Source organism: Jatropha curcas, chromosome 5 (genome assembly GCF_041381405.1).
Source record: "Jatropha curcas cultivar XTBG-Jc1 chromosome 5, XTBG_Jcur_1.0, whole genome shotgun sequence".
NCBI classification, from domain to species: Eukaryota; Viridiplantae; Streptophyta; class Magnoliopsida; order Malpighiales; family Euphorbiaceae; genus Jatropha; species Jatropha curcas.
In genome coordinates this window covers 26,301,824-26,327,124 of record NC_143155.1, presented here as the reverse complement: position 1 = coordinate 26,327,124, position 25,301 = coordinate 26,301,824, and the positions used below count along the sequence as shown (strand labels likewise).

The following is a 25,301-nucleotide window of genomic DNA, read 5'->3' as shown; positions in this document are numbered from 1 at the left end:
TTGAAATTATCCGACTTGAATTCAGATTAATCGGGTTAATGAGTTTCGGATAACAAATGGTTAAGACCAAAACAAAAAATCAAATACTTAAACCATATTAGTTTGTGCTCGTTAGAATTAAGATCAAAAGACTTGGAGCAAGAATTGGAGCAAGAAATAAGGGCAGTTGAGCCAATACAATGACTCAAATCTTGTTTAAATTGTAATATCAAACCATTTAAAATTTCGTTTTAATCATGTTAATGAATGGTGAATGTTAAATGATGTAATTGAAGGTTTTTATGCTTTTAGCTAAGAAATTCTTCCAGGCAATGCAAGAAGAAGATCCAGAATAAAAAACTTATCATTGGAGGCAAATCAGAAAATCGATTTTTCTGATAGATCAGAAAGAACGAAGAGTTCCGCTCGCATATACGGTTAATAACACTAATCTTTCTTCTAAATTTCAACCATGGAATTCTTTCTATCAAGTAAAAATCTAGATACAATTTGTATTACATCGTGTAAAAGAAAGAGGCTTTTAGTTCTCTTTTTGGGTAAAATAAGAAAGCCTCTTTCTGAACTGACTAGTAGACTAATAATATCTTCTGCAAGCTGTGATCTTCATAATTATTTTTCTTTTACCAAGATTAGCAGCTGAAAATGGCTTATCATATTCCAGCTGAACGGTTGGCATACTCCTGAACTAGAGCCCCGAAAAGCGATGGCTTCTCAAGTAAACGAGACGGTTTATCAAATTCTTTCGCCCGTCCTGCATGAATAAAAGGTGATCAGCATCAGAAAAGCAATAAAAATTTTAGCTAAGTTACAGAAACAGGTAAATTTACGTACCTGCATCTATAACTAAAACTCTATCACAGTCCATGACTGTGGGTATTCTGTGAGCAATGCTGATAATTGTACAAGCTGCAAAGTCCTCTCGGATAATCTTCTGAATTACACCGTCAGTTTTTGAATCAACTGAAGCAGTTGCCTCATCCATAAACAATAGGCGGCTCCGCTTTAGCATAACTCTCCCCAGACATAAAAGCTGCCTTTGACCCACGCTCCAATTTTCTCCATTGTCAACCACTGTGAGATTCCAGTAATAATATTTCATTAGCTTTCAGTTTATATTTAAATGCTCAGGGCAAAGAAGAGAAAACTTTTAAAATACCTGGAGCATCAAGTTTTTCAGGTTTTGCAGCTACTACATCCTTGAGTTGGCAGCGTTCAAGACTCTATAAAATGAAATAGAGTTTTCAAATAAAGGAAAATTACAAAGGAAAATAATGACAAAGGAATCTAGAAGAGTAATGGGATGCTTACTTTCCATATCTCTTCATCTGAATGCTGTCCGATGGGGTCAATGTTGCTCCTAACTGTTCCTTCAAAAAGGACTGGTTCTTGAGGAATTATCCCAAACCGAGATCTTAAATCATGGAGTCCCAGCATGCAAATGTCTATGCCATCAATGATTATTTTCCCTCCTGTAGGTTCCACAAGCCTAAAGAAGACTTGGATCAAAGTTGACTTTCCACTTCCTGTACGTCCAACAACACCAATCTTCTCTCCTCCATAAATGCTGAGAGTAATACCTTTGAGAACCAGAGGAGTGTTCGGACGATATTTGACCTGTTAGCCAGAAGTTCAAAATTTGTGTTATTGGTTAGAAGAGGCTATTTAAATGAAGACACTACTTGCAATATTGTTAATGATATTCATCTGCTCTAGAATGCATGTATAATGTTCTGCAGTAATTTGTTTGCATTACTTGAAAGAAGGATTAGCAATAGACATGGTAAATGAATCCACCTCTAAGAACACAATCTGAAATGGACTAATTTTTGTTTTCAAGCTTTAATCAAAACAACTCTGACCATTTACCTGTAAGTCTCTGAGATCAACATTGCCATGGGTAGGCCAGTTTGAGGGAAGAATCCGGTCTTTTATCTCCCATGCTGCCTCAGATGGAATGTTTGTGAATTGCTTAATTCTTTCAACAGAAACCATCCGATTTTCCACGAAGCAACTCATGTATATGGCCCAAAATAGCACACCATTGAGGGACAATCCGTACGAAAGAGATAATCCAACATTCTCTACATTATTAAAAAGTCAGTTAGTCTTATTAAAAAAATTTAGAGGAACCAAATTGAAAAGAAGTTACATATTTGAAGAGCCAAATGTCTGAGAAGTGTTGCATATGTAGATACCTGGCCTTATAATACTGCTAGGTAGCACAATCAAGAACATAGCAGACATGCAGAGGATAAAGCTCCCAATAAGTTCCAGACGGAAACCCAACCACTCATTTGATCCATTGTTGTGAAAGTCCATGCGCAGGTTGGCATTAACTCTGTTAACATTTTCCTGAGCGAAACTATCTTGCTTTCTGAAAGAACGAATTGTCATGACTCCTGAGATGCTTTCTGAGAAGTGATGAATAATAGGAGCTTTGGTAATTGAGTCAAGGCGAGTTAATTCTCGAGATGTTGCAAGAAAGTATCCCTACAACACAAGAAATGAAGAAATCATCGCTAACTTGGCAAATAATTTCCAATATATATAGGACTTTGCTTTCGGTCAAATAAAGAAAATCACAAACAATTATGGTCTAGAAGATCATGTGAAGATCCACTTATTTATGAGCTATCTTTCCTTAATATGAAATAGCAGAGAAGAAATATAAACTTCATACCCTGTACCAGATGTTGAGCCAACCAAGTGGAATTAATAAGAACACCGTTGGCCAAGCATATTGACATGTAATAATGATAATGCTGAGCAGTGTTATGTACATGGCAACTGTAATGCTCAAAACGAAAGGAATGAAGAGGTCAACATTAGATTGATCAGATGATGCCTGAAAAGAAACAGAGAAAAATAGAAAAAATTGTCATCAGCCTGAGCATCTTCAACCGACAAGCAATACAAAATGAAGTACAAGGATCAAGTCTTTTTATATTTACCCGACTTAAAATTCTTCCTGATGGTGTGGTGTCAAAAAATGACATGGGAGCGTGCAAGATACTATAAAGAATACCAGTAAAGAAAATTTGGGCTGTCCTAAGCCCCATAACTGTTGTGAAAAAGGCTCTCATTGTTAACAGCACCAATGAAGCAGCTGCAATAATTGCATAGACAGAAATGAAGCGAGAAGGATTGAAAAATGAAGACCGTTCACTTGAAGTTTCATATGCCAACCAATAATCACCAGCCATTAGTGATGCTTGCCATATTAAGGACAATAACAATGCCGTTGTAACCCCCCACCATCCAAAAGCTGCGGTGCAGTATTGCTTATACACATTCAGGCCTACTCTACCAGTTTCTCTTTCTTCTTCCTCAATGAGTTTTGCTGTTCCTTTATGTGATGCAGGTTGATCTACATGTCTGTTTTCACCATTGGCTTCATGATTGAAGGGGGCTTGAGGAGACATTGGTGGCTTAGGAGAAGTTTCACCAGTCATGGTGGTACCAGCTTCTACAAGTTCCATAGCAGTTTCATGAGCAGCCACTAGTGCACCAAAATCCAAGCCAGATGCCATTAGATCATTGTACTTTCCTGACTGTACTATCATTCCATCACGCATGACCTGGCATCAAGAAACCTCTTGTCAGAAATTACAAATTCATAAATATATGTGTTTGTGTATGAAGGAGAGAAAGAGCCAAATAAAGGCACTTACCATGATAAGATCAACATTATGCAAGAAGTCAACTTGGTGCGTTACAAGCAAGATAGTCTTCCCCTTCAATGCTCCTCGGACGCATTGCTGAAAATGAAATGTATATATATATTTAGTTGCCTGTCCAATTTGCCAGCATGAATTATACAGAAACTACAAATTTCACTTCCATGGAATATTCAAACTTGAACGCAAGTAAATACACTACATATGTTACCTTAAATATATCAGACCCAGTATGTGCATCAACAGCACTGAAAACATCATCAAGAAGGTAAATATCGGAATCCTGATAAACAGCTCTGGCAAGCTGTATCCGCTGCTTCTGCCCTCCGCTGAGGTTAATACCACGCTCTCCAATCTCAGTTTGATCTCCATAATCCATCATTTCCAAGTCTTTATCCAAGCAACATACCCTGATAATTTCTTTGTATTTTTCTGTGTCCATTGGCAAACCAAATAAGATGTTCTCTTGAATTGTTCCATTTTGAATCCATGATGTTTGAGCAACATAGGCAGTTGTTCCACAAACCCTGACCTATTGAAGGAATAGAAAACAACTTCATAAAAACAAAACACGGAAGTAACTAAAAATATTCAACAGCTTCATTTAATTTCCATTACACTAATGAAGAACACCTAAACCAGAGATATAAGAAAAGGTCAAGTTTCGTGATTTTTGGCTTCGTGAACCATACCTTTCCGGATATCTTGTGCATCTCACCAAGAATTGAAGCAAGAAGAGAGGATTTCCCAGAACCGACAGTCCCAACAATAGCAGTAAGCTCCCCTTTCTTGATTTCAACATTTATATTTTTTAAAACCTCATTGTCACTTTTTTCATCATCCCAGCTAAATGCTCCATCTTTAACCTCCACAGCAATTCTACCATTACAACCCTCCACTCTTTCCACTGAATGCTCCTCCAATTCCTTACTCAACATGTACTTATCCAATCTTTCAAGAGATATCATTGCTTGGGAAAGTGAAATCAGAGATTGTGGAAAAGTCCTAATAGGTTCTTGCAAGATTTTAAAGATAGATGTGGTTGTAAATACTGTCCCTGCATCAAGTGGCACTCCTAACAAAAGTGCCACACCAAATGTGACGGTTGATATTAGTAATGGTGTGCACCACATGACAATAATGTTGCCAGAAATCGAATACATAAACTTGGAAAGCCAACTAAATTCAGATTCTCGAAAATTTTGTATTCTCTTATTGAAGTGTTCTTCCCATGCCTGAAACTTAATCACACGCATATAATTAAGCATCTCATTTGTTGCTTTCATTCTGGAATCACGGTTTATCATCAGATTGAATTGGAATCTATTGTTTCTTTTAGTTCCAAAGACAGCAAACACAATAACACCAGCAATTCCAATTAGAGCAGCAATAACTGAGATTCCAAGGGCATTATATAAGAGGACTAATGCAACAGTAACTTGCAATGGCATCAACCATATAGAATGTAACTGTAACATCATATCAGAGAGTTGCTGTGCATCAACTGCCATGTAATTCACAATCTGTCCAACTCCATGCGCTTGGCGAGCAGAACATGATAATCTTAGCCCCTTCTTGTATAAAGAAGTGACAAGAGTAGAACGAATGAGCATTCCAAGTTTTTGAGAGTTGAAGTTAAATTGATGAGTACTTAGAACCTCAACAAATTTTGCAGCAAGCAAAATAAGGACAAGGTAGCATCCTTCATAAGGGGAGCTTCTTTCGCCAGCAGTATAATCCACGAAACTTTGAATCAGAATAGGCCCAACATACATTACACACAGCCTAACGATTGCAAGAAAAGCAGTGAACGCAATTTCCCTCCAAAAACATCTCAACAATGTAGTCCTAACTGGATGCTTTGATTTTTCATGAGGTTTAGGCCAATTAGAAGCAAAAAGATTAGACATTCTTTCTGCTCTGTGTTCTGGTGAAAGAGTTGGAACATCATCTAACTTTAGAGGAGATTTATACCCTTTACTCAACAAAGGATTCATCCAAAGCCAAAAGGTCTTAGAAAATTTTGACGCTGAAGCATATCCACTTGCATTTAATTTACCCAAAGGAGCTTCATATGATTTGTCTTCGTCATCATTTAGTAGTAATGGTTCAGATTCTCCGCTTACTATAATCCCAGTTGACCCTTTAATGGCAACAGAAAAAAGGACAATGGACAAAGGAAAAGCTGCTATCGTAACAATATCATCTAATATTAGATTTGTCTCTTGAGACACTAAACGAATAATCCCAGATGACATAAAAAAACTAATTATAATAAAATTTGCAACCCAGAAAATTCTAAGAGAAAATGGATGCGTGATAGCTTGAAATCTTTTCTCATGAATTATCAAGATTGCAATTACTGCTTGAGTTATTGCTTGAACCAACCAAAAAAACCCGTTAACTAGTTTCCATGGCAATTGCGTGGTTACACCGAATGCAAGAATGCACGTAACAGTATAACCAAATGCCAAAAGTACTGTCACAACCAAACAGAGCTTAAACCAGATTGTAGTTTGAATAATATGAACCCTGTTGTGTCTAATGAGAGGCTTGTTAATGTCAGAGCTGGATTGGCCAGTAGAAGTGAATCTTGAAAGGAGCTTGTGAAGCGCGAAAACAAGAAGAACAAGCAATAACAGAAGGTCAGCTGAGGATAGTAGAACTCTTTGAGGACAAGGAGAGAGGAAAATGAATCTTAGCCATTGAAATATCAATGGAAGGTATTTTTCCCCAGAAGCTTCTACCACAGAGCTCGAGCAAGAAAGAGAGGTGATCCATGGCGGAGAAGAAGACATTTTTTATAAAAATTTAACAAAAAATCACTGTTCTTGCACTGATCAATCTCCTTCCTCGCGCTCTCTGTAAAATTTAAACCCAAAACAAATAAATAAAATATTTCTATGAACATTAATTCTGTAACGGGACGTGATAAATACTCTGATCATTAAAACGAAATGGACCACCAGGTTATAATGAAAAAGCATGGAGCCATTATAATCGTAGAAAGGAGAAAATTATAGCCTGATATTAACTCATTGATAAGATAATATCTAAAGAAAAATAAACAAAAATCCACAGAGAAAAGGGAAAAAGCACTAAACCCAACGGGATGGCGGATGGCCCCATTAAAAGGGCAAATGACAATCACATGCATATTGTGAGCAAAAAAAATGGCAGAAATAATTGAACCTTTCATTTTCAAGCATTTTCACAAGCTTTTAAACACCCGGAAATCAGGAGACAGAAAGCTATAAGAGAAAGTAATACAAAATTATTGTTCTATTAAATCTTTAAACACTCTCAAGTCACGGATTTCCACTTCCAAGAGTATTTAACATATCGATGAGCTAAAAAATATGAAAAAATTATTAAAAAGTCAATATTCTATATCATCAGGTCAACGAAATGAGTCTTTTGGGTCAACGAAAAACATGAAGTGAAAAACTATTGCAATTGCAGAGTAGGGATTGTGTATAATTTTCAAAATAAAACGAGAAAATATAAATATGAATATAAATAATCTATCTATATACATATAGAAAATCCTCTGGACCAGGGTAAGTTAGGCATATATATTGTTATTTTGTTCTAGAATTAGAGAGGCTGAAAACAACCCAGAAACTATTTCTTTAATTAACAACAGGACACAAAAAATAGGCATGTTAATTAGAGACAAAAAAAAAAAAAAAAAAAAAGATAAACAGCAAAATGCTATAAACAGCTAAAGAAAAAAACAGAAAAAGATACCAAAACAACAAAAACGATAACAATTCTTAGAAAATGATTATACTTAAAACCAGAGAATAAGCACAGACAACTTTTGCTCGTACTGAAACATTTCTGTTCCAGTTAATATCCAGAAATAAAATAAAACAGAAAAAGAAAAAGGAAGCAGAAGCATATGCACCGCCGTTAACTTCACTTACCTCCACCGCCGGACCAATAAATACGGAAGTTTGGCTCGAAGCTAGAGAAGAGGAAGAGAGCGAGGTGCAGTATAATGGAGAGGTTAATGAAGTTTCACATGGCAGTAGATATAGGGACAGAAGAAACAGCTTTTCCTTTCTCCAGGAAGATATATATGGAGAAAAGAAAATCTTTTATGTGCCACAGAAACAAACACGGACATATATAGATAGGTACATCAATAGGATCACAAATAGAAATAAAAATTACAGAGTTGTCTGTTTTTACGTGTTCCTTCGTTTCTCGAATTATTTATTTTGAAATTTTGATTTGATTATTGTGTGTGAATTAAAAAGCTTGGCGGCTTGTCAATCAATGTCCGTAATATTGGATGAGTAATTTAATCCAACTCCCCTACAGTCTCGCGTGAGAGGCACTCGCTAGATCAAACGCATCCAACGTGTCGTGTGCATCCTACACCAAATACATTGCACTTTTAAATTTTAATAACTTAATTACACGTGTTTATTACAAATAAATCTAACTTTTTTTTATTAAACCTAATCATTTAATTTTAAAAAACAATACATTAACATTTTTTTTTCTAATTAATACCTTTTTTTTACCACCATCCCACTGTAAATATCATTTAAAATAATTATTTTATGCTGCTTCATTTGTTATTTTAAAAATTTGAAAACATAATATTTTTTTTCAATTTTGTTTCTATTGTTTGATATCTCTATTAAATAAATATTAATTATTTTAGAAATTGATGAGAAATAATTCAATTATTTATTTTTAAAACAATGTTTTTTTTCTTCTCATACAACTATAAGAAGTAAAAAAATTTAATCAATCTGTATTTGATTGGCAAGTTTTAACTTATTCAACTAATAGGAATATTCTAAGTTGATTGGTCAATGCATTGTTTGAACAAATTGATTCAATTAATGAAAGTGAAGGCAAACTTGTTAGGTTCGCGCAAAGAGACAGCTAACACGCTAATACAATTTCTGTTTAGTTAATTTTGACATTTTTAATTTTTTTTATTCCACTTAAATGAAACTTTTATAAAATTAAAATAATATTATCTCCGTCCTAAAAAATAATCTAATTTTTATTTTCACATAAATTAAAAATTACATTTAAAAGATAAATTTATTTATATAACTTTTCTATTATGCACATTTTAAATAACACATAATTATTGAAATAGTAACTAATAATTAATGAGGGATATTAAAAATAAAATAATTTAATAAGAGTATAGTAGACAATTTAAAAATTAATTACAATGAAAAAATGAAAGTGGACTATATTTTAGGACAAATAAAAAAAATGGACTATTAGCTATTTTATTTTAATTTTACAGTTATTTAGATATTTTTCACTGAATATGAATTACTTTTAATTTTCCTATAATTGATATTGTTCAATTATTTTATTGATTATTGTGAAAACTCGAAAATTATCAAAATAGATAGTAATAAGAATTTAAAAAAAAAAAAGTTTTAAAATCTTTTTTAAGAGGAGAAAAACCTAGCGCGCCTTATCGCATTGCCTAATATAGTAAGATTGAGTCCCTATATGAGTGAGATAGAGAATCGTGTAGCCGGAGTTGCCACGTCTACACCGCGGCCCCTCGCATCTTTTTTCAATAAAAATTATTATTTACCAATCTCCAGTTGACCCATAAATAATTATGAGTTTCTTTTTTTTTTTTTTTTTTTTTGAAAACAATTATGAGTTTCTATATAATTACATAATCAAGCAATAAAAAATTTCTATACAAAAGTTTCATTTTATTTTGGTTAATATAATTCATTTCAATAAAATGTACTTCACATAAATTAATGTTGAAGTGATAAATTTTACTTGAATTTTATTGTTTAAAATAATCAAAAAAATAAATTTTGTAGTCTTATAAATTTTTTGAAATTGTTTTTTCAAACAAAACATTTTTACAAATAAATTACTATTATTTTGAAAATATTGATCTCCAAAGGAGAATATTGGAACGAAAATAAGCTGATTGACCCAATGAATGAAGGCTGTGGCTGTGAGAGACTATGGCAATACTGAGAGAAAAACATAACGCGCCGTATCATTACGTGCAATTCGACGAATTTACAACCGCCTCTGATCGTAAGACAGACTTCCCTGAGACCAAAGCTTACAACCACCGCCCCTTACATTTTATTTATTTTCCACTTGTTAATGGCTTCCGTATCTATTGAGACCAGAGCTTCCGTGATTTTTTGAAAGAAAACAAATAAACAAATGCAGATCAGCAGAATGTTTTCTCCAATTTAAAATAATCATATTTTTGTTTTTAGAATAATTTTAGTTCTTAAGATATTAAATTGATGATATGAATAAGAGAAATTATAAAATCAATCAAGTTGAGAAACATGATAGGTTAAAATGGTATTTTCATTTATTTGTTTGCTAGAATAAGTGAATCTAGTCTTGGACAAATTCATAATTTGAACTTTCAACTTGAATAGTCGGAACTTGGACAGCAAGAAAAAATAAATAAAAAGGTATTTTTATATTTCTAGTGTTGGAATTGTATGATTGTCTGTCTGTTTCCGTGGAATTATGAAATCCATTCCGTCGTAATCATTTAAAGAAAATTTTTTTTTCTTATTTTTTTTTCTTTTTTCTGAGAAAAAAAAAAAAAAAAACACAAACAAAATCCATCTTCTCAAATCACCTGCTACTCAATTATTGCATTAATATTTCCAGGTTGTAAGTTTCATTTTATGGTCGTGGTCGCTGGCCCACTGTCATTACAGTAATTTCACACTAGTAGTAGAAAAAAAAGACACGTTTCCTTGCAATAATTTTAATGTTAGAATAAATTATTAACAATCAATCAAGTAAAAACTATTACTGCCTCCGTCCCCGATTAATAAACACAATTTTCTTTTTTACTACTCTAAATTATGGTTCACTTCCTATTTCAATTAGTTAGTGAACATATCAAATATCTATTATATTTATATTTAATATTATTTGTCAAAACAATTTTTTTATTTACCAAGTTTAGTCAATTTCTTTGTTTTTGTTATTGGTGCTGTCTCCCTATTTCGAGATTTTTTTTTTTTTTTAATCTTCATTGTGGGGTTTTGATCCTTTTTTTGCAAGGTATTAAATAAAAATATGATATTTGATTTTATTTAGTTAGAGACTTTAAATATTAATTTATAAATGTAGATCTTTGATCAATACTTTACTAAGCATTGACACATAACAGCGAAAACTCATATGTATTTATCATATATTATAAATTTTTGAAAAAAACAATCAAGGTATAGAAAATTTAGAGAAATTATTATTTTAATGTTCAAATTAATTAACGAATTAATTGGTACTATAATGATTTATATTTTTTATCAAGATCATCTTCAAACAAAAATATCTATTATAATATATTTTAATTTTAATTTTGTTATTCAAAAGAATATAAATTCTTTTGGTTTATTAAAAAGTCAAAAAACTTTATTAACTACTGAAAATAAATATGAATATTTGTAATTTTTGATATTATTATTAATAGATTATATTTTTTAAAAAATTAAGTTTAATCAATGTAAAAAGTCAATAATAAATTAACGAGTATATCTCACATTAAAATAAAAGTATAATAAAAAAAATACATACACATTTACATTTCTAACTAAATAACTAATTTTGTTCTATGAAATAGAAAGAGTGTCTAAAAAACACGAACGAGGGAATATAATTTTTTTCATTTAATCACTTAGGGTTATTTGCCTAAATTTATTTAGTCTATAGATTCACTTTAAATCAAATCAATAAAAATAATTATTTAAAAAAAATAATATCATTTATTTTTTTCAGCATACGATCTGAAATAATACTTGTTCGAAAATTTTTTTTTTTCGATTTATTTACACGAGAAGTAGCTTCATCGAGCTAAGCTTTAATCTCGGTCGCCTTAAATCATACCCATAAAAAAAGAAAAGCACTTTCCAAATTTTTTTTTTTTTTTCATTCATAAAAATAGAATCTTAACCTCTTAAATAAAAATACAAGTTAAACGAATCAAAACGGGAGGACTCCGGGGTTGGGATCTCAAGGGATCATTGCCGCAGGACCAGTATTATAGTCCTTGGGCCAATGAAAAATAAACACGCCAATAAAAAAATAAATAATAAAATTTATGGATAAAAATACAAAATCCGTCACAAGTGACGTCAGCCCTTAGACTAAACTGGAATTGACCCGGAACTAACAAAGTCCAACTTTGCTTTTTGTAATTTTTAAACAAAAGGAATGCACCTAGTGGTTGTTGTTTAGCAGGAATTCCCATACATAGATTGATGGTACCCGACTTGCGGATCTCAACATTTTTAAAGCAAATAGACAATAATGCACTCCACTACAAAACCCCGAAACATCAATAAAGCGGATACCACAAAATTCTTGTCATTACTCAAATAAATGACCACTGCACTGACGGCATCACTCAAATAAATGACCACCGCACACTCCTCCGTCAAATATATATATATATATATATATATATATATTAAATAATTTTATAGAATAAAATAGAATAAGATGAAGAGATGGATTTGGGTTGGGATTGTAAAATATTTTGAATTTGGGTTTTTTCTAATCAATGAGACAATTTGTTAGTGTACAAAATCTGTGAGTATGGGTAACAGCAAGAGAGCAATTCAATAAGTTTTGGAGAGTGTCATTTTCTTTCTTTGTACAATTGCTGCTAATACGTTGCGTTTTTGACTTATTGAAGTGGCTGATTCTGGTCGGCCTTGATTGGATGTAGTTAAACGTGCTTTTCGTAACCATTTGTAACGTGATTACGATTTATTTGTATAATTAAACTAAAAAGTTGGTTTGATGGAGTTTAGATTGGTAAATTATATGAATGACTATCTAATTTTTGTAATTAATTTTATTTAAGTCACCTAATTTCAATTTATCATTTTCTAATCTTTCGATTTTAATTTTTATTTTAATGGGAGGTCATTTGTTGGAATCCAATAATCAGAACAAAAATATAACACTGAAAATTACATATATCACAAAAAAAAAAAATCATGATTGAGAAGGAATGTAAAAAAATAAAAGAAAACTGCTAAAATAATATAAATTATAGAGTGAAAATATTCTCTTTTATTTTTTAAAAACTCGTTTCATAAATAAATGAAATTATTTGTTAATAAAACTAATAGGTAGATTCAAAATTAATGTATTAGGAGAAAATATGAATTTTTTAAATAAATATTTTATTTTTAGTACCATAATAATATTTTGGATGATGATATTCTAGTGAGTGACCACTCGTTGAAACAAATATCAAAGTTTAATAACTAAAAATGATAAATTAAAATTATGTGACCTTATAAAATTAAGTGCAAAGTTAGTTTACCATTAGTGTAATTTACCTGAGTTTAGAGATGAAATTTGAATAAGAAAAAATATTTTTTTTATTCATGGGAGACCGTCAATACAACAAGAAGTGTAATATTTTTTAATTAATTAAATCGACTCATAGTCAAGAAAATTTAAATTTAATGGATAATATAAATTATTAGTGTTATTAATTTCATAATTTAAAATTTTATATAAATAGTTTATATATCATTTTGGCGTCATTCATTTGGAAGTATGAAAATTAAGATATGGAAAGTAACAAAAAAAAGGTGGTGGAGAAGTGAAAGCAACAAAAAGGGTAAAGATTTGCTTAGGGCTGACAAAAATGTTACGTGAGAGATTAAAGTTGTCTTATAAGTTAGTTAGAGGTTTATGAACTATGAAAACAGATTTGGCAATAATATAATTAAAAAGGAAAAAGGAGGACTTGAATTTAATTGTAGCATTCGAAGTACCATGGCAGTTGGTGGTTGGTTCGGTTTGAAGTAATAATCAAACTAAATTTAAAGTGATGGCTTAAAAAAAAAAAATCAAAATCAATCGATATCAAAAACTTCAAAATAAATTAAACCTTTAATGGTGGTTTGAATATTTTAATGGTCGTTATCCGTTTATATAGCTAAAAAATAAAAAATAAATAAAAAAAAATGAATTAATGCAAACTACGACATGAAATGATATGATTTTAAGTAATTGTTTGCGGTCTTAAAATTAATTTTTTTTTTTACATTTATTTTAAGTATGGTCTAAAAATATTGTATATTCAATAAGACGTTAATTAAACAACTTGTATAAATATAGAATTGAAATATTGATTTTAATTCAACATTTATTACTAAAAAAAACTACAAAAATATATATGGTTTTGCTCAAGTACAAATTTGTATATAACATGTACTAATCTATTTTCCATCAGTCTTATAAGAATTTTTATAAAATAGTAATTTTATAATTACATAATTAATATGAATTATAATTTAATTCTAATCATTATGAACTAATTCCATAATTTATTATCCAATATAAACTAATCAACGCATAGAAAATTTTCATTCAAAAATTGAGTGTGTATATATATATATATATTGGTTTGGTTAGATTAAGATGATTGTAAATTTAAAATTATAAATCGAATCAAAATATTAGTTTTTAAATTTTACAAACAAAATTAAATTATTAATTTTTAAAATTGCAGTTTTAAATCAATTTAGATGGATTTAAATTGGGTCCAGATACCTTTTTTTCCGCCGACACAACTTGAATTGTCTTACTCTAATAATATCTCTTTGTTGAATTGTCAAAGATGGAGTTTCTTCATAAATTCTAATACTTGGAACTTATTGGATAAAAAATCTAACTTTTGAATAATAAACCTAATGTCTTTGTTTGCATCCGAAGAATATATATATATATATATATGCTCGAGCGCGCAATGCATAACTTAATTATAAATGTATATATGACCTGACAATATATTCAGTTTCGAATCTACTATTACTCAATACTAATATATGTATATAATTTTTTCCTAACAATTATCATTTCATCTTTTATTATAAAAATTTTGAAAATTCATTATTTTTAGTTTTGTTTTCTTTTTTGTGTGTTAGGATTTAAATGAATTATGAATCAAATCTAAAATTTTCTCATAAAAAAAAAATCTAAAATGTTAACTATTACTATAGAGGATCTTGTTTTAATTTTAGCACCTAAATGTTGATTGGATACTTGTTTGTGAATTTGGTATCTATCATATTCTATTGGTGTTTGGTGAATATTCCAAATAAAAGAATTCAGTTCTTCTCTTACCTTTCGAGATGGAAGTTTGTGAGAGAAAAGGCAGGTGAGATACTCAAACCAGTTATTGCAAACAACTTTAACATGTCTTCAAATCAAAATACAGTAAATTTTCAAATGAAAATACAGTAAACTTTGTTCTATCGTGGGAAATTTATGATCTTTTCCTTTAACCCTTGTTTGAAAATGAGAGAAAGGAAAATATCGGAGGAAAAAGAATAATAGACGAAAATGATCAGTAATTGTCAATTTGTTTTCTATAGTTACTTTTTACCATTGTGTTTGGATATAATAAAGGAAATAAAATAATTTTCCTTCTTTTAGAAATGATAAAATTTTAAAAGAAATAAAATATTATTATTGAAAATTGATAATTATGTCCTTGCTTAAATAATAAAATATTTAAAAAATGGTTAAAATTTATTAATTAATTACCGAATTTGATAATTTATTAAAACTGAGTCAAATTTTAACTTTCCTTTTTGTCTCTCCAAATTAATAAGCGCGACCAAGATGTATCACTTTTTAAAATTAAAAAAAAAAAATGGAAAAAATCAAGTTATTTATTCAATAATATATCAATTTGAATAATGATTAATAAAAATTAAGGAATTAGCCAGGGTTATTGAAAACAAAATAAAAACTTGATGAAGATATAATAAACAACCTAAAGATCAACTATAATGTAAAAAAATAAATAAAGTGTAATTAGTAGACTATATTTTTAAAACATACCAAAATAAAAAGATGAATTGTAATTGTTTTTTTAGAATGGAAGGAGTATTATTTTTCTTTTCCGAATATATATATTCAAAATGTGAAATATTTTAGAAGATACGAAAATTTAAATTATTTTGATTTTATTATATTCAGATCTATAAAATTAAACTCGTGAAATTTAAATTTTTATTTTTTTACCAAAATTAAATTAAATTTATAAATGAATTCTCTAAAATTTTATGAAATTCTTTTCTTTCAAAAAAAAAAAAAAAATTCATTTATAATAAATTAAAACACTATATATGATTGAATGCTTATTCTCATAATTTTTTTCTAAATTAATAAATAATGATAAAATTCAAACGTTTCAATTAATTAAGTTCAGGAACGTATCCAAAATAGGAATATTGGGAATAACTGTCCAATAAATTGTTTTCGCATTTTAATATATAGTTCTTTACATTTTATTATATATAATTACAGTAACTTAAATTTTCTATTTAATTATTACTATCTTTTATCCTCGCGAAACAGTAGTAATCTTTTTTTTACCTTATTCCCGCTGAATATATTCTGAATTGGTCCCCGATTGAGTTATATAATCCTAAACTTTTTTTTTTTTTTTGTTTTTTACCAATATATTTCACATGAAACCACAATAAGACAATACTAATAAAAATTTCTGACAATTCTTTTCAAAAAAAAAAAAAAAAAAAATTCTGACAATTCTGCTTACCTGAACTTCCCAGTTCCCACCAATTAAATTGGGTGCTGGCATATCATTTATTATCATTGTTTTATTGCTAATTTATTAATCATGCCATCAAAAATTTATTTATTTTCCTTGTTTTGTCATTTCTTAATTTATTTTTCCGCTTTTATCCAAAGACAGTGCACGTGAAAGCTATGATTATTATGGACCTACTCGTTCTTTACAGCAGAGTAATTTTCATTTTTTCAAAATTCACTCACTCTACTTAACGAGTACCATGGATAATATTGAATAATTAAAAAATTATTATTATTATTATATAAGAAAATATATAAAAAAGGACATCATCATGAATTAGTTTTTCAATCACGGAAGCAGTCAACTAGAAAGGGCATTTCTTGCCGCTTCACATTCTTTATTTTCCCCATTAATTTATTGAATAATAAAATAAAATAAAATAAGTTAGAACGGAAGACATTTATTCAAATTGCATGCTTTCATAATTCTATCATGATCTGATTGTATTCTCTTTTACTGAGATGATATGCTTACTGTGGGGGCCAAAATAAAATCTTCTTGAAAAGGAATATACTTTACGGAATGGATTGCAAAAATCATTATTTGTTTGTTGAAAGTTAGGACTTGCTGTAATGAATATGGTCGTACTACAAATTTGCTATTATTGAAACTGAAATAATTATTTATTTGAATATCGTTTTAAATTTTCTTTAAGAAAAAAATAATTTAAAATAATTATTTTCATCATTTTAAAAATTTTCCATTAGAATAAATAAAATTTCACAGTAAAAAATAATTCATTTCAATCAAAACAATGTAATATAAAATTTTGGATTGAGGAAATTTCGTATTATGTTTGAGAAAATAAAAATTAAGAATTTTAAGTTCCATCAAAATGGTAAAAATGGTTTGTTAGTATTTTAACTGGGGTTTATAGCGCTCCTTTTAATTAAAGAATGGTAAAATTGAGGTAAATCATGTAGTTTAAACTCCTCCTTTCGGTTTCAGCCCATTAGGTCCACTAATACTGGAGCGATGAATCATCCAATTGCTAAACCAATACGCAGCCCATTTATTAGGTGACTCGCACCATCTGATTTTCTGATTTTTTAGGCCATCCAAACATAACTGAGGCCCAGTCTAAAAGTATGCTAGTTAAGGTCCAAGCTTCGACTTTTTAACTCGTACCTATAATAAATAAAAATTAACATTAAAAAAAGAAAAAAAAAAAAAAAAAAATCTAATAGAAAGTGCTAGAAAGAAAAGCATGACGCTCACGCTTTATTTCTATCTCTGCCTATAAAATCTCCCACGGTCAGTCCTTTGCTTCTAGTTTGTCCTGTGCTTGCTAGGGTTTATAACAGTTTTCTTTCCAATCCAAATATGAGGTAAGCTGCTCTTCTTCTCTTTAGAATTTGCTTCGATTCTCATAGTTGACCATTTGATTTCATTGATTCGCGCTCCGGCAATTTTTTTCTTTTTCATTTTCTTTTTTTGGGTCTTCTCGAGCGCTGGTTCGCTTGTATGTCTTGGTTTATTCTAATATTTGTTCTGTTTGGAGTCTGGAATTAATTGCTTTCAGGTGCTTTGATTTTCATTTGTGTTTATTCTCCCTTTACTGTGGAGGTTAACGGCGTAATCTTAAGATTTTCGTTTAGGGTTTATAACTTCTAGCTAGGGTTTACATTTTATCTGTACAGGAAAAGGGCCCGTGTATGTGTTGTATATATTTAATTTATATTTGCTGAAAGTGCTGTTTTCCCTTTGGGCTTTTCTCTATTTTTACTGTTAGTGTTGAGTAGGTACTGGGAACTGTGTGCTTTGTGCTATGCTAGTTCCAGTTTCGCGGATAGAGCTGACCTTTTCTTTACTCCTGAAAGAAATTAAGAAAGAAATGATTTTATATCTAAGCGGAAGAAATATGCTTATTGAGATTAGTACTCTCCTATTCTGACACTCTGTTATTTTCGCTGGTTTTGCTTTTACGTGACAATAATCTGTCTTTTTCAGTCGTCATCCTGAGGTGAAGTGGGCCCAGAGGGTGGACAAAGTTTTCATTACTGTGCTATTGCCAGATGCTAAAAATGCCAAGGTTAATCTTGAACCAGAGGGTGTGTTTACATTCTCAGCTAGTGCTGGAGCTGAAAACCACGTTTATGAACTGAAGTTGGAACTCTTTGATAAGGTTAATGTGGAGGTAAAATACGAACTGCTGACAGCTAAAACCTCTTTTGGTTTATCTGGACGTTTGCTTTGACTTATTGATGACTTATGGTTTGCTTTGCATTGACATTTGACACTTGAAAGAGATTTAGTTGTTGGGGTTAGCACTTCTTTACTAAAATCAATTATGGCATACTGTGTACATGTGTTGATTTCATTGGGGTTCCATGACCAGTTGTGTTTTCTCTTGGTTCATTTGTACTTGCTGACTGGGGAAACATTTAAACTTGTTTTTTTTTTTTTTTTTCCCTTTTCTCTATTTATATAATTCCTTTTATAATTGATACAGGAAAGCAAGATTAATATTGGGGTGAGGAGCATATTCTGCATTGTAGAGAAGGCAGAGAAAGTGTGGTGGAAAAAGCTATTACGTGGAGATGGGAAGCCACCACATTATCTCAAGGTAGATTGGGACAAATGGGTGGATGAAGATGAAGATGATGGTATTTGCCAGTCTTGTTCTTTCCTAAATGGCATATTGAATTTGTTGATGGATGATTAATGCTTATAATTTGGGATTTGCGTCTGGTTTGTTTAGGTGGCTTAGGTGGCAACTTGGACCTGGGAGGGATGGATTTTTCTGTAAGGATTTGTGCTGTGGCCTCTGTTTTGAATAGTGTTTTTGTAACATGTGATCATTGTTTTCATTGATGGATGTATTTTGCAGAATTTTGGTAATATGGGCGGCATGGGGGGCATGGGCGGCATGGGCTTGGGTGATGATGGTATGGGTGATTTTGAGGACAGTGATGATGAAGGTAAGAATGCTTTCAGATTTTCTTGCAAATACATTGTTACTTTTAACATTTTTTGGTTGGAAGAGTTGGTGTGGAGGTTAGAAGTTTTAACTAGTGATAAATGCATGTTAGAAATGGCTATTTTTGATGGCTGGTTAACTTGAATGTTGGAAATTTTAAGTTCTCAATATATTATTCTGCTGATTAATATTTTCATCTATTTATTGTTCTCTTGAATATATGTGTATACGTGTCATTTGTCATTGTTTGTTTTCTGATGTTCCTTATTAAATCTCCATATTATTTGTATTTGGAGAAGTTATTAATTTGTATTTTTATTGTAGAGCAAGAGGTGGCAAAGCCTGACACAGCAGAAGGAGCTTCAAAGCCAGATGAACACGGTACAGATAATGTAGAGGAGAAAAAGTAAGCTTCGCCAAGCCCAAAGCACTGAAGGACAAACAGAATTTGCTTTAAAAGCCAACAAATGGGGGTGTTGGTTTAAGATGTTGATTTACTGAAGGGATAGTTGTGCTTTCTACATTTTTTCGGTATCATGACTAGTTGAACGAGTGTCTTTTTTTTTTCGTTAGTTGAGTGGGAGTTAAAAATTTGCCTAGTCTTTAGATGCTTGCAAACATTCGTTTCTGCCATGTAGACATCCGAAATTGCTCCATAGCTTTAATGTTGTACTTTTTTAGTCATTCCTTCTTGAATGATTATTTTGAACTTAGATATCTGTTTTCATTGCTTTTGCCCCAATATTCTGTGGTTTGAGGACCTAATTTCCTCACACTGTATGTATGATTACGTTACTCTGGATAGAGGACGCGTGAGTTGTTTCTATTGGTTCGTCTTTCCGTTTTCGTTGATAGGAAAAGAGGAATGAATGGGAAATAAGCGGAGCTCTTGGTGGTTTGCGATATTTTATTGGCCTGGCCTGAACAATCTTAAATAACTTTAAAACAGAGGAAAAATTATGTTTAGAGAAATGTACGTACTTTTTGTTTGTGTTACTTTAATTTATGATCAAGAATATTGTAAGAAAACATTATGGTAATTCCAAAGTTCATTCTTGTATGTTATTGGAAATTTTTATCTATGGGAGTAGAGCTGTTTTTTTAGCAAAAAAATTAATTTAACTCGAATTGAAATTCAAAATTCAACTTCATGTATTAGACTGCTTTTATGTTAAGTGCATATCTAATTGAGAAAATAATTATTTTGTCCCTTGAGTTTTATAAAATTAATTAACTCATTTTCATGTCTTTGTATATTAAGTATTTAGTCATTGAAATTTGATTCTGTTGTGTTAAATGGTTTTTCAGTCCAATTTTAATGATTTTTGCAAAGATGAAAATACCCTTATAATAAGATAAAAAGTAAAGCACTATTTTTTTTTTCTTCTTCTTCATCTCTCTAACTCCCCATTCCTCGAACTATAGAAATTCAAATAATAAATAAATTTAAAAGTTAAAAGCATGGGTTAATAAAGGTAAAATTGGAAATCCAAAGGCAACATTCATATGAAAGATATAACTCTCTCCCACGAAATCATATAGACATATTTACTCATATTTATATATAATATACATGGGCAAATACATATATATACTTGCTGAGATGATTCAAATCTCAAATTGAGAAAATCCAATGGTGTTTTCCCCTTGCTGTCCTACTATTAGATAGAAGTGAGTTCAATTCTCCTTTCAATCCAAGTTCTTTCGTTACCGAAGGAAAAAGAAATTGAAAACGGTATATGATTTCCACATATGGAACGAACCGATGTGAAAGATAATGCCTCCTCAACGAACGACGTGCAGAGAGATATGTGAAAAGGTGAAAACGTGAGGGATAAATGGAGGTGAAAAGCGGAACAGATAACTCAAAGGACCCACTTAACCCGCTTCGTTCCCCTTTCCCCCTCCGTCAGGATCTAAACCCTCAATCAACTGCAGCGACTACCACCGGCTTCAAGCTCCTCCATCTCGACCATCACCGGCCATTGCTTTTGTTTCGCCGAAGCAGACCTTTGAAAAAAAATATAGTTTCAGAAGTGGGATTTAAGAGAGATGTCGTTAAAACAATATCTTTGAAAAAATAATGGTTGGAGAGATGCAGGGAGATACAACAATTTTAATAATTTTTTAAATTTATTTATTTATTTGAGTTTGTGTAGTTGCAGAAGTGGGATTTTAGAGAAATGAAGATGAAGAAGGATAGTGTTTAAATTTTCATATTATCATAAGAGTATTTTAGTCTTTTAATAGTTATTCAACGACAAAAACCATTAAAATTGGTCGAAAAGACCATTTAATACTATGCAATCAAACCTCAACAACTAAATAATTATTTTCCCTATCTAATTTGGTAAGCCCGAAGTTTTTTTATAATTTAACAAGATTCAAGAATGTATTGCCCAAGCAGCTTCCAAAATAAGATGAAAAAATGTACTTTGTAATAATTCAATAAAATAATTTCAACTGTAAATTGTAACATTGCTGGAAGGGATTTATGAAATGGAAATATATAGTATTTTTTCGTAATTTGACGACGCAGCATAAATTCATTGATGGTTTCCAAAAAACAAAAAAGTTATTGACAGTGAAAGTTGACCGCATAGGATTAAAACCCTAAAACCCTTGGGTCTGAACGTACGCCTGTTTTTCTTTTTTTCTGCTACAGAGTCCTTCCAATTAAGCAGACATTAAGGAGAAAAGCCTCATCGACGAGCAAAGCTAGCAGAGATGGAGGAGACAACGGAGATGGAAGTGGAGCATCCAAATCAAAATTTAATCAAGCGATTCGGACTCAAAAACTCAATCCAAACGAACTTCGGCGATGACTACGTTTTCCAAATCGTCCCCAAGTCTGCTTCCTAATCTTCAGTTCTTTACTTGTTTAGAGCAAGTTTCTAATTCTAGGATTAATTTTTTTTTAATTACGAAATTATAGGGATGACTGGACTTCAATGGCGGTGTCTCTATCGACGAACGTGGTAAAGCTTTATTCTCCGGTGACCGGTCAGTACCATGGAGAGTGCAAGGGTCACTACAGTACTATCAACGAAATTGCTTTCTCTGTTTCTTCGACTCCGCACGTCTTGCACGCTTGCTCTTCTGATGGTACCATTAGAGCTTGGGACACTAGAACCTTCCATCAGGTACTCTATTTCGAAGTGTATTTTATGTGGGGGTTAATTATTTGAATTGAAAATTTTTGCTTGATTATTTATAAAAATTTTAGGTATCTTGTATAACTGCCGGTTCTTCCCAAGAGATTTTCAGCTTCTCATTTGGAGGCTCTACCGATAATCTTCTTGCAGCTGGGACTAAATCTCAGGTTCTGCGATTTTGATTTCTTTGAATTGTTTTTAGAATTTTTAATTAGTATTTACTAGGATGTGTATAATGCGATATTTCTTTGGTGAGGTAGTGAGTGTCTTAGTTGCAGGATAAAAACTTGAGAGCATGATGTGCTGCCATCATCTGTTTGTTACAGACATTTTGATGTACAGCTTGAGTTTATATTGATATGAGTTCCTTGTTAACTCAGATACTTTTCTGGGACTGGAGAAATAAGAAACAAGTTGCGTGTCTAGAAGAATCACATGTGGACGATGTTACTCAGGTACTTTCGTTTATTGCAAATCTTGTTCAGTTTGATTTACATTTCTTTATTATTGCATTTACTTATGACTACTTTCAAAAGCAACTTGGTTTTGAACTTGAAATTAAATTACAGTCCAAAAGCTGTGATTTATTGGAATATCCAAGGGACCACCTATCTCTGCCAATAACAACACAGGAAAAATGAAGCCAACTATCTCTTCTCAATTACTGCGATGTAGTTGTAATACATCCAACAACATTATCACTTTCTGGCACTTAAACTAGACTACCTATGCTGTTGCATATCCCGTTTAGTTGAGCTGTCAGTCTGTCACTGACTTCCCCGTGAAGATTTGCCAAATTTATGTTTGTTTATAATTCTATATTTCTTTCAGATATTGTTGGATTTGTATTCATCCATGAAATATGGCCTTACACTCTATTTTGTTAACTGTATGATTACTATTAGGTTCGTTTTGTCCCAGGCCATCGTGACAAGCTTCTTTCTGCATCTGTTGATGGATTGATGTGTATATTTAATACTGATGGGGATATCAATGACGATGATCATCTGGAATCTGTAAGTGTTGACATTTTTTTTTTTTTTTTGTATATATTGATGCAATGTGATAAATTGGTTGGAATCATGTCCAATCAGGTGACATCTTGCTTGTCTTTGTTAAAACATCTCTGTCAAATATAAGGAAATGTCATGTTCTTCAAAATGATCTGTACTTAGAATTCCCACTTGACAATAACTGGTTTTGGTTGTGCTTGTATATTAAACTCTCATGCAATACGCTGGGAAACATCATGCTCTTTAAAATGATCTGTACTTAGAATTCCCATTTGACAATAACTGGTTTCCGTTGTGTTTGTATATTAAACTGATTTGCATTCTCATTTTCTTTGATCAAGCAGAGTTCTGTCCCTCCCTCCTCCCTCCTTTACCCTTCTGCTTTTTTTTTTTTCCCCCATTTTTTATATCATATAGTCTGCATACATTTTGTTTCGGCACTTGCACTAGTTTGTCACATGGATTCTATTCTGAGAAGATTATGCCGTGTGACCTAATATCAAGATGATAATAATTTTCTAAAGGTAATTTCTCATTGCATGGTGTCTTGCAAAACAATCTATGCTGAATTCCTCATATCACAGTATCTTTGTGCATTAATGTTTGAAGACCATACATTGTCTTTTATTTGATGAGTTAATATTAGTCTCTCACAACTGCTGTCTAGTCTTTTTTCTAGATATTTGATCAGATGAATTGGTAAAATCTTGTAGGTGATTAATGTTGGAACTTCAATTGGGAAAGTTGGATTTTTTGAGCAGAACTATCAAAAACTGTGGTGTTTGACACATATTGAAAGTTTAAGGTATCAGTTGATGTCTCTCTGGTGCTCATGATTACTGCAAGATAAATTTTGTTATGTTGCTATCCAGTATAAAATATGGGGCTTGTTACAATCAAGCCACAGGGTCCCTTTCAGTAAAAGTTAAGCATTAGCACCCTGCGTCTTGCCACTTACTTTTTGTCTTTTTTTTTTTTTTTTTTAAAAAAAAATTACAGCATTTGGGATTGGAAGGATGCAAGAAATGAAGCAAACTTACAGGAAGCCCGCACATTAGCATCCGACAGCTGGACATTAGATAACGTATGTTTCTTTTTTTTCCCCCCTTTGCTTATTGTATATGCTGCAAGTCAACTGTTTTCCTTGGCATTCTGTGAAATGTTTTCTCTGATTTATCATGACCGAGTTGTTTCATAACGCATAGTAGCTTTATGGGTACAAGAGTGCCGTGATCATGTTGCACAAACTCACATTCTCTATGCCAATTGTTTTTCTTTTCACAGGTTGATTATTTTGTTGATTGTCATTACCCAGGAGAAGGTGAAAGTTTATGGGTAATTGGTGGCACGAATGCTGGTGCTTTGGGTTATTTTCCTGTAAATTATAAATCGGGGGCAATAGGATCTCCGGAAGCAATTCTTGGGGGTGGCCATACAGGTGTTGTTCGGAGCATATTGCCCATGTCAAGCACAAAGGGCGGATCTGCCCAAAGCTTGAGCATTTTTGGATGGACAGGTGGTGAAGATGGCCGCTTATGTTGCTGGTTATCTGATGATTCTGCAGAGATTAATCGCGCCTGGATTTCAAGTGAACTTGTTATGAAATCCTCAAAGAACCAGAAGAAGAAAAATAGGCATCACCCTTACTAGCAGTATCTTGTACACTATTTTTTTTTGGCTATTTATATCGTCTCCCTTTATTTTTCAGATATAATGTTCTAGATTGCAGGCGAAGAGAATGTTACGAACTTCCACACTTTTTAGGTCTAAAGACATTGTGAATCGTTAGCATTGTTAACGAGTTCGAAAATGAGAACTCAAACTCCCTCTACCGCCTTGCTGTTGGGCACATAATTAATTTCTCCATATTTTGCCTCTCAAGGCTTG

General features: G+C 31.5%; 3 protein-coding genes across 3 annotated transcripts; 2 read left to right on the top strand and 1 right to left on the bottom strand.

Moving 5' to 3' along the window:
* Positions 1-325: 325 nt before the first annotated feature.
* Positions 326-7,780, bottom strand: ABCC4 (multidrug resistance-associated protein 4). Its single transcript, XM_012227351.4, has 12 exons — positions 7,607-7,780; positions 4,370-6,539; positions 3,889-4,209; positions 3,672-3,758; positions 2,952-3,578; positions 2,681-2,845; positions 2,196-2,490; positions 1,867-2,081; positions 1,309-1,614; positions 1,157-1,220; positions 832-1,071; positions 326-751 (listed from the first exon to the last, which is right to left on the bottom strand). The coding sequence occupies exons 2-12, from the start codon at positions 6,473-6,475 to the stop codon at positions 651-653; spliced, it is 4,527 nt and encodes a 1,508-aa protein (XP_012082741.1). The 5' UTR covers positions 6,476-6,539; positions 7,607-7,780; the 3' UTR covers positions 326-650.
* A 9,732-nt stretch (positions 7,781-17,512) lies between these two features.
* On the top strand, positions 17,513-19,959 carry LOC105642508 (HSP20-like chaperones superfamily protein). Its single transcript, XM_012227349.4, has 6 exons — positions 17,513-17,654; positions 18,277-18,463; positions 18,779-18,932; positions 19,028-19,071; positions 19,157-19,247; positions 19,571-19,959. The coding sequence occupies exons 1-6, from the start codon at positions 17,650-17,652 to the stop codon at positions 19,654-19,656; spliced, it is 567 nt and encodes a 188-aa protein (XP_012082739.1). The 5' UTR covers positions 17,513-17,649; the 3' UTR covers positions 19,657-19,959.
* A 1,856-nt stretch (positions 19,960-21,815) lies between these two features.
* Positions 21,816-25,295, top strand: LOC105642506 (Transducin/WD40 repeat-like superfamily protein). The gene is made up of 8 exons (XM_012227348.4): positions 21,816-22,095; positions 22,182-22,389; positions 22,473-22,568; positions 22,782-22,856; positions 23,307-23,417; positions 24,128-24,219; positions 24,414-24,498; positions 24,699-25,295. Exons 1-8 carry the CDS (start codon positions 21,974-21,976, stop codon positions 25,062-25,064), a joined length of 1,155 nt encoding a protein of 384 aa, XP_012082738.1. The 5' UTR covers positions 21,816-21,973; the 3' UTR covers positions 25,065-25,295.
* Positions 25,296-25,301: the final 6 nt, after the last annotated feature.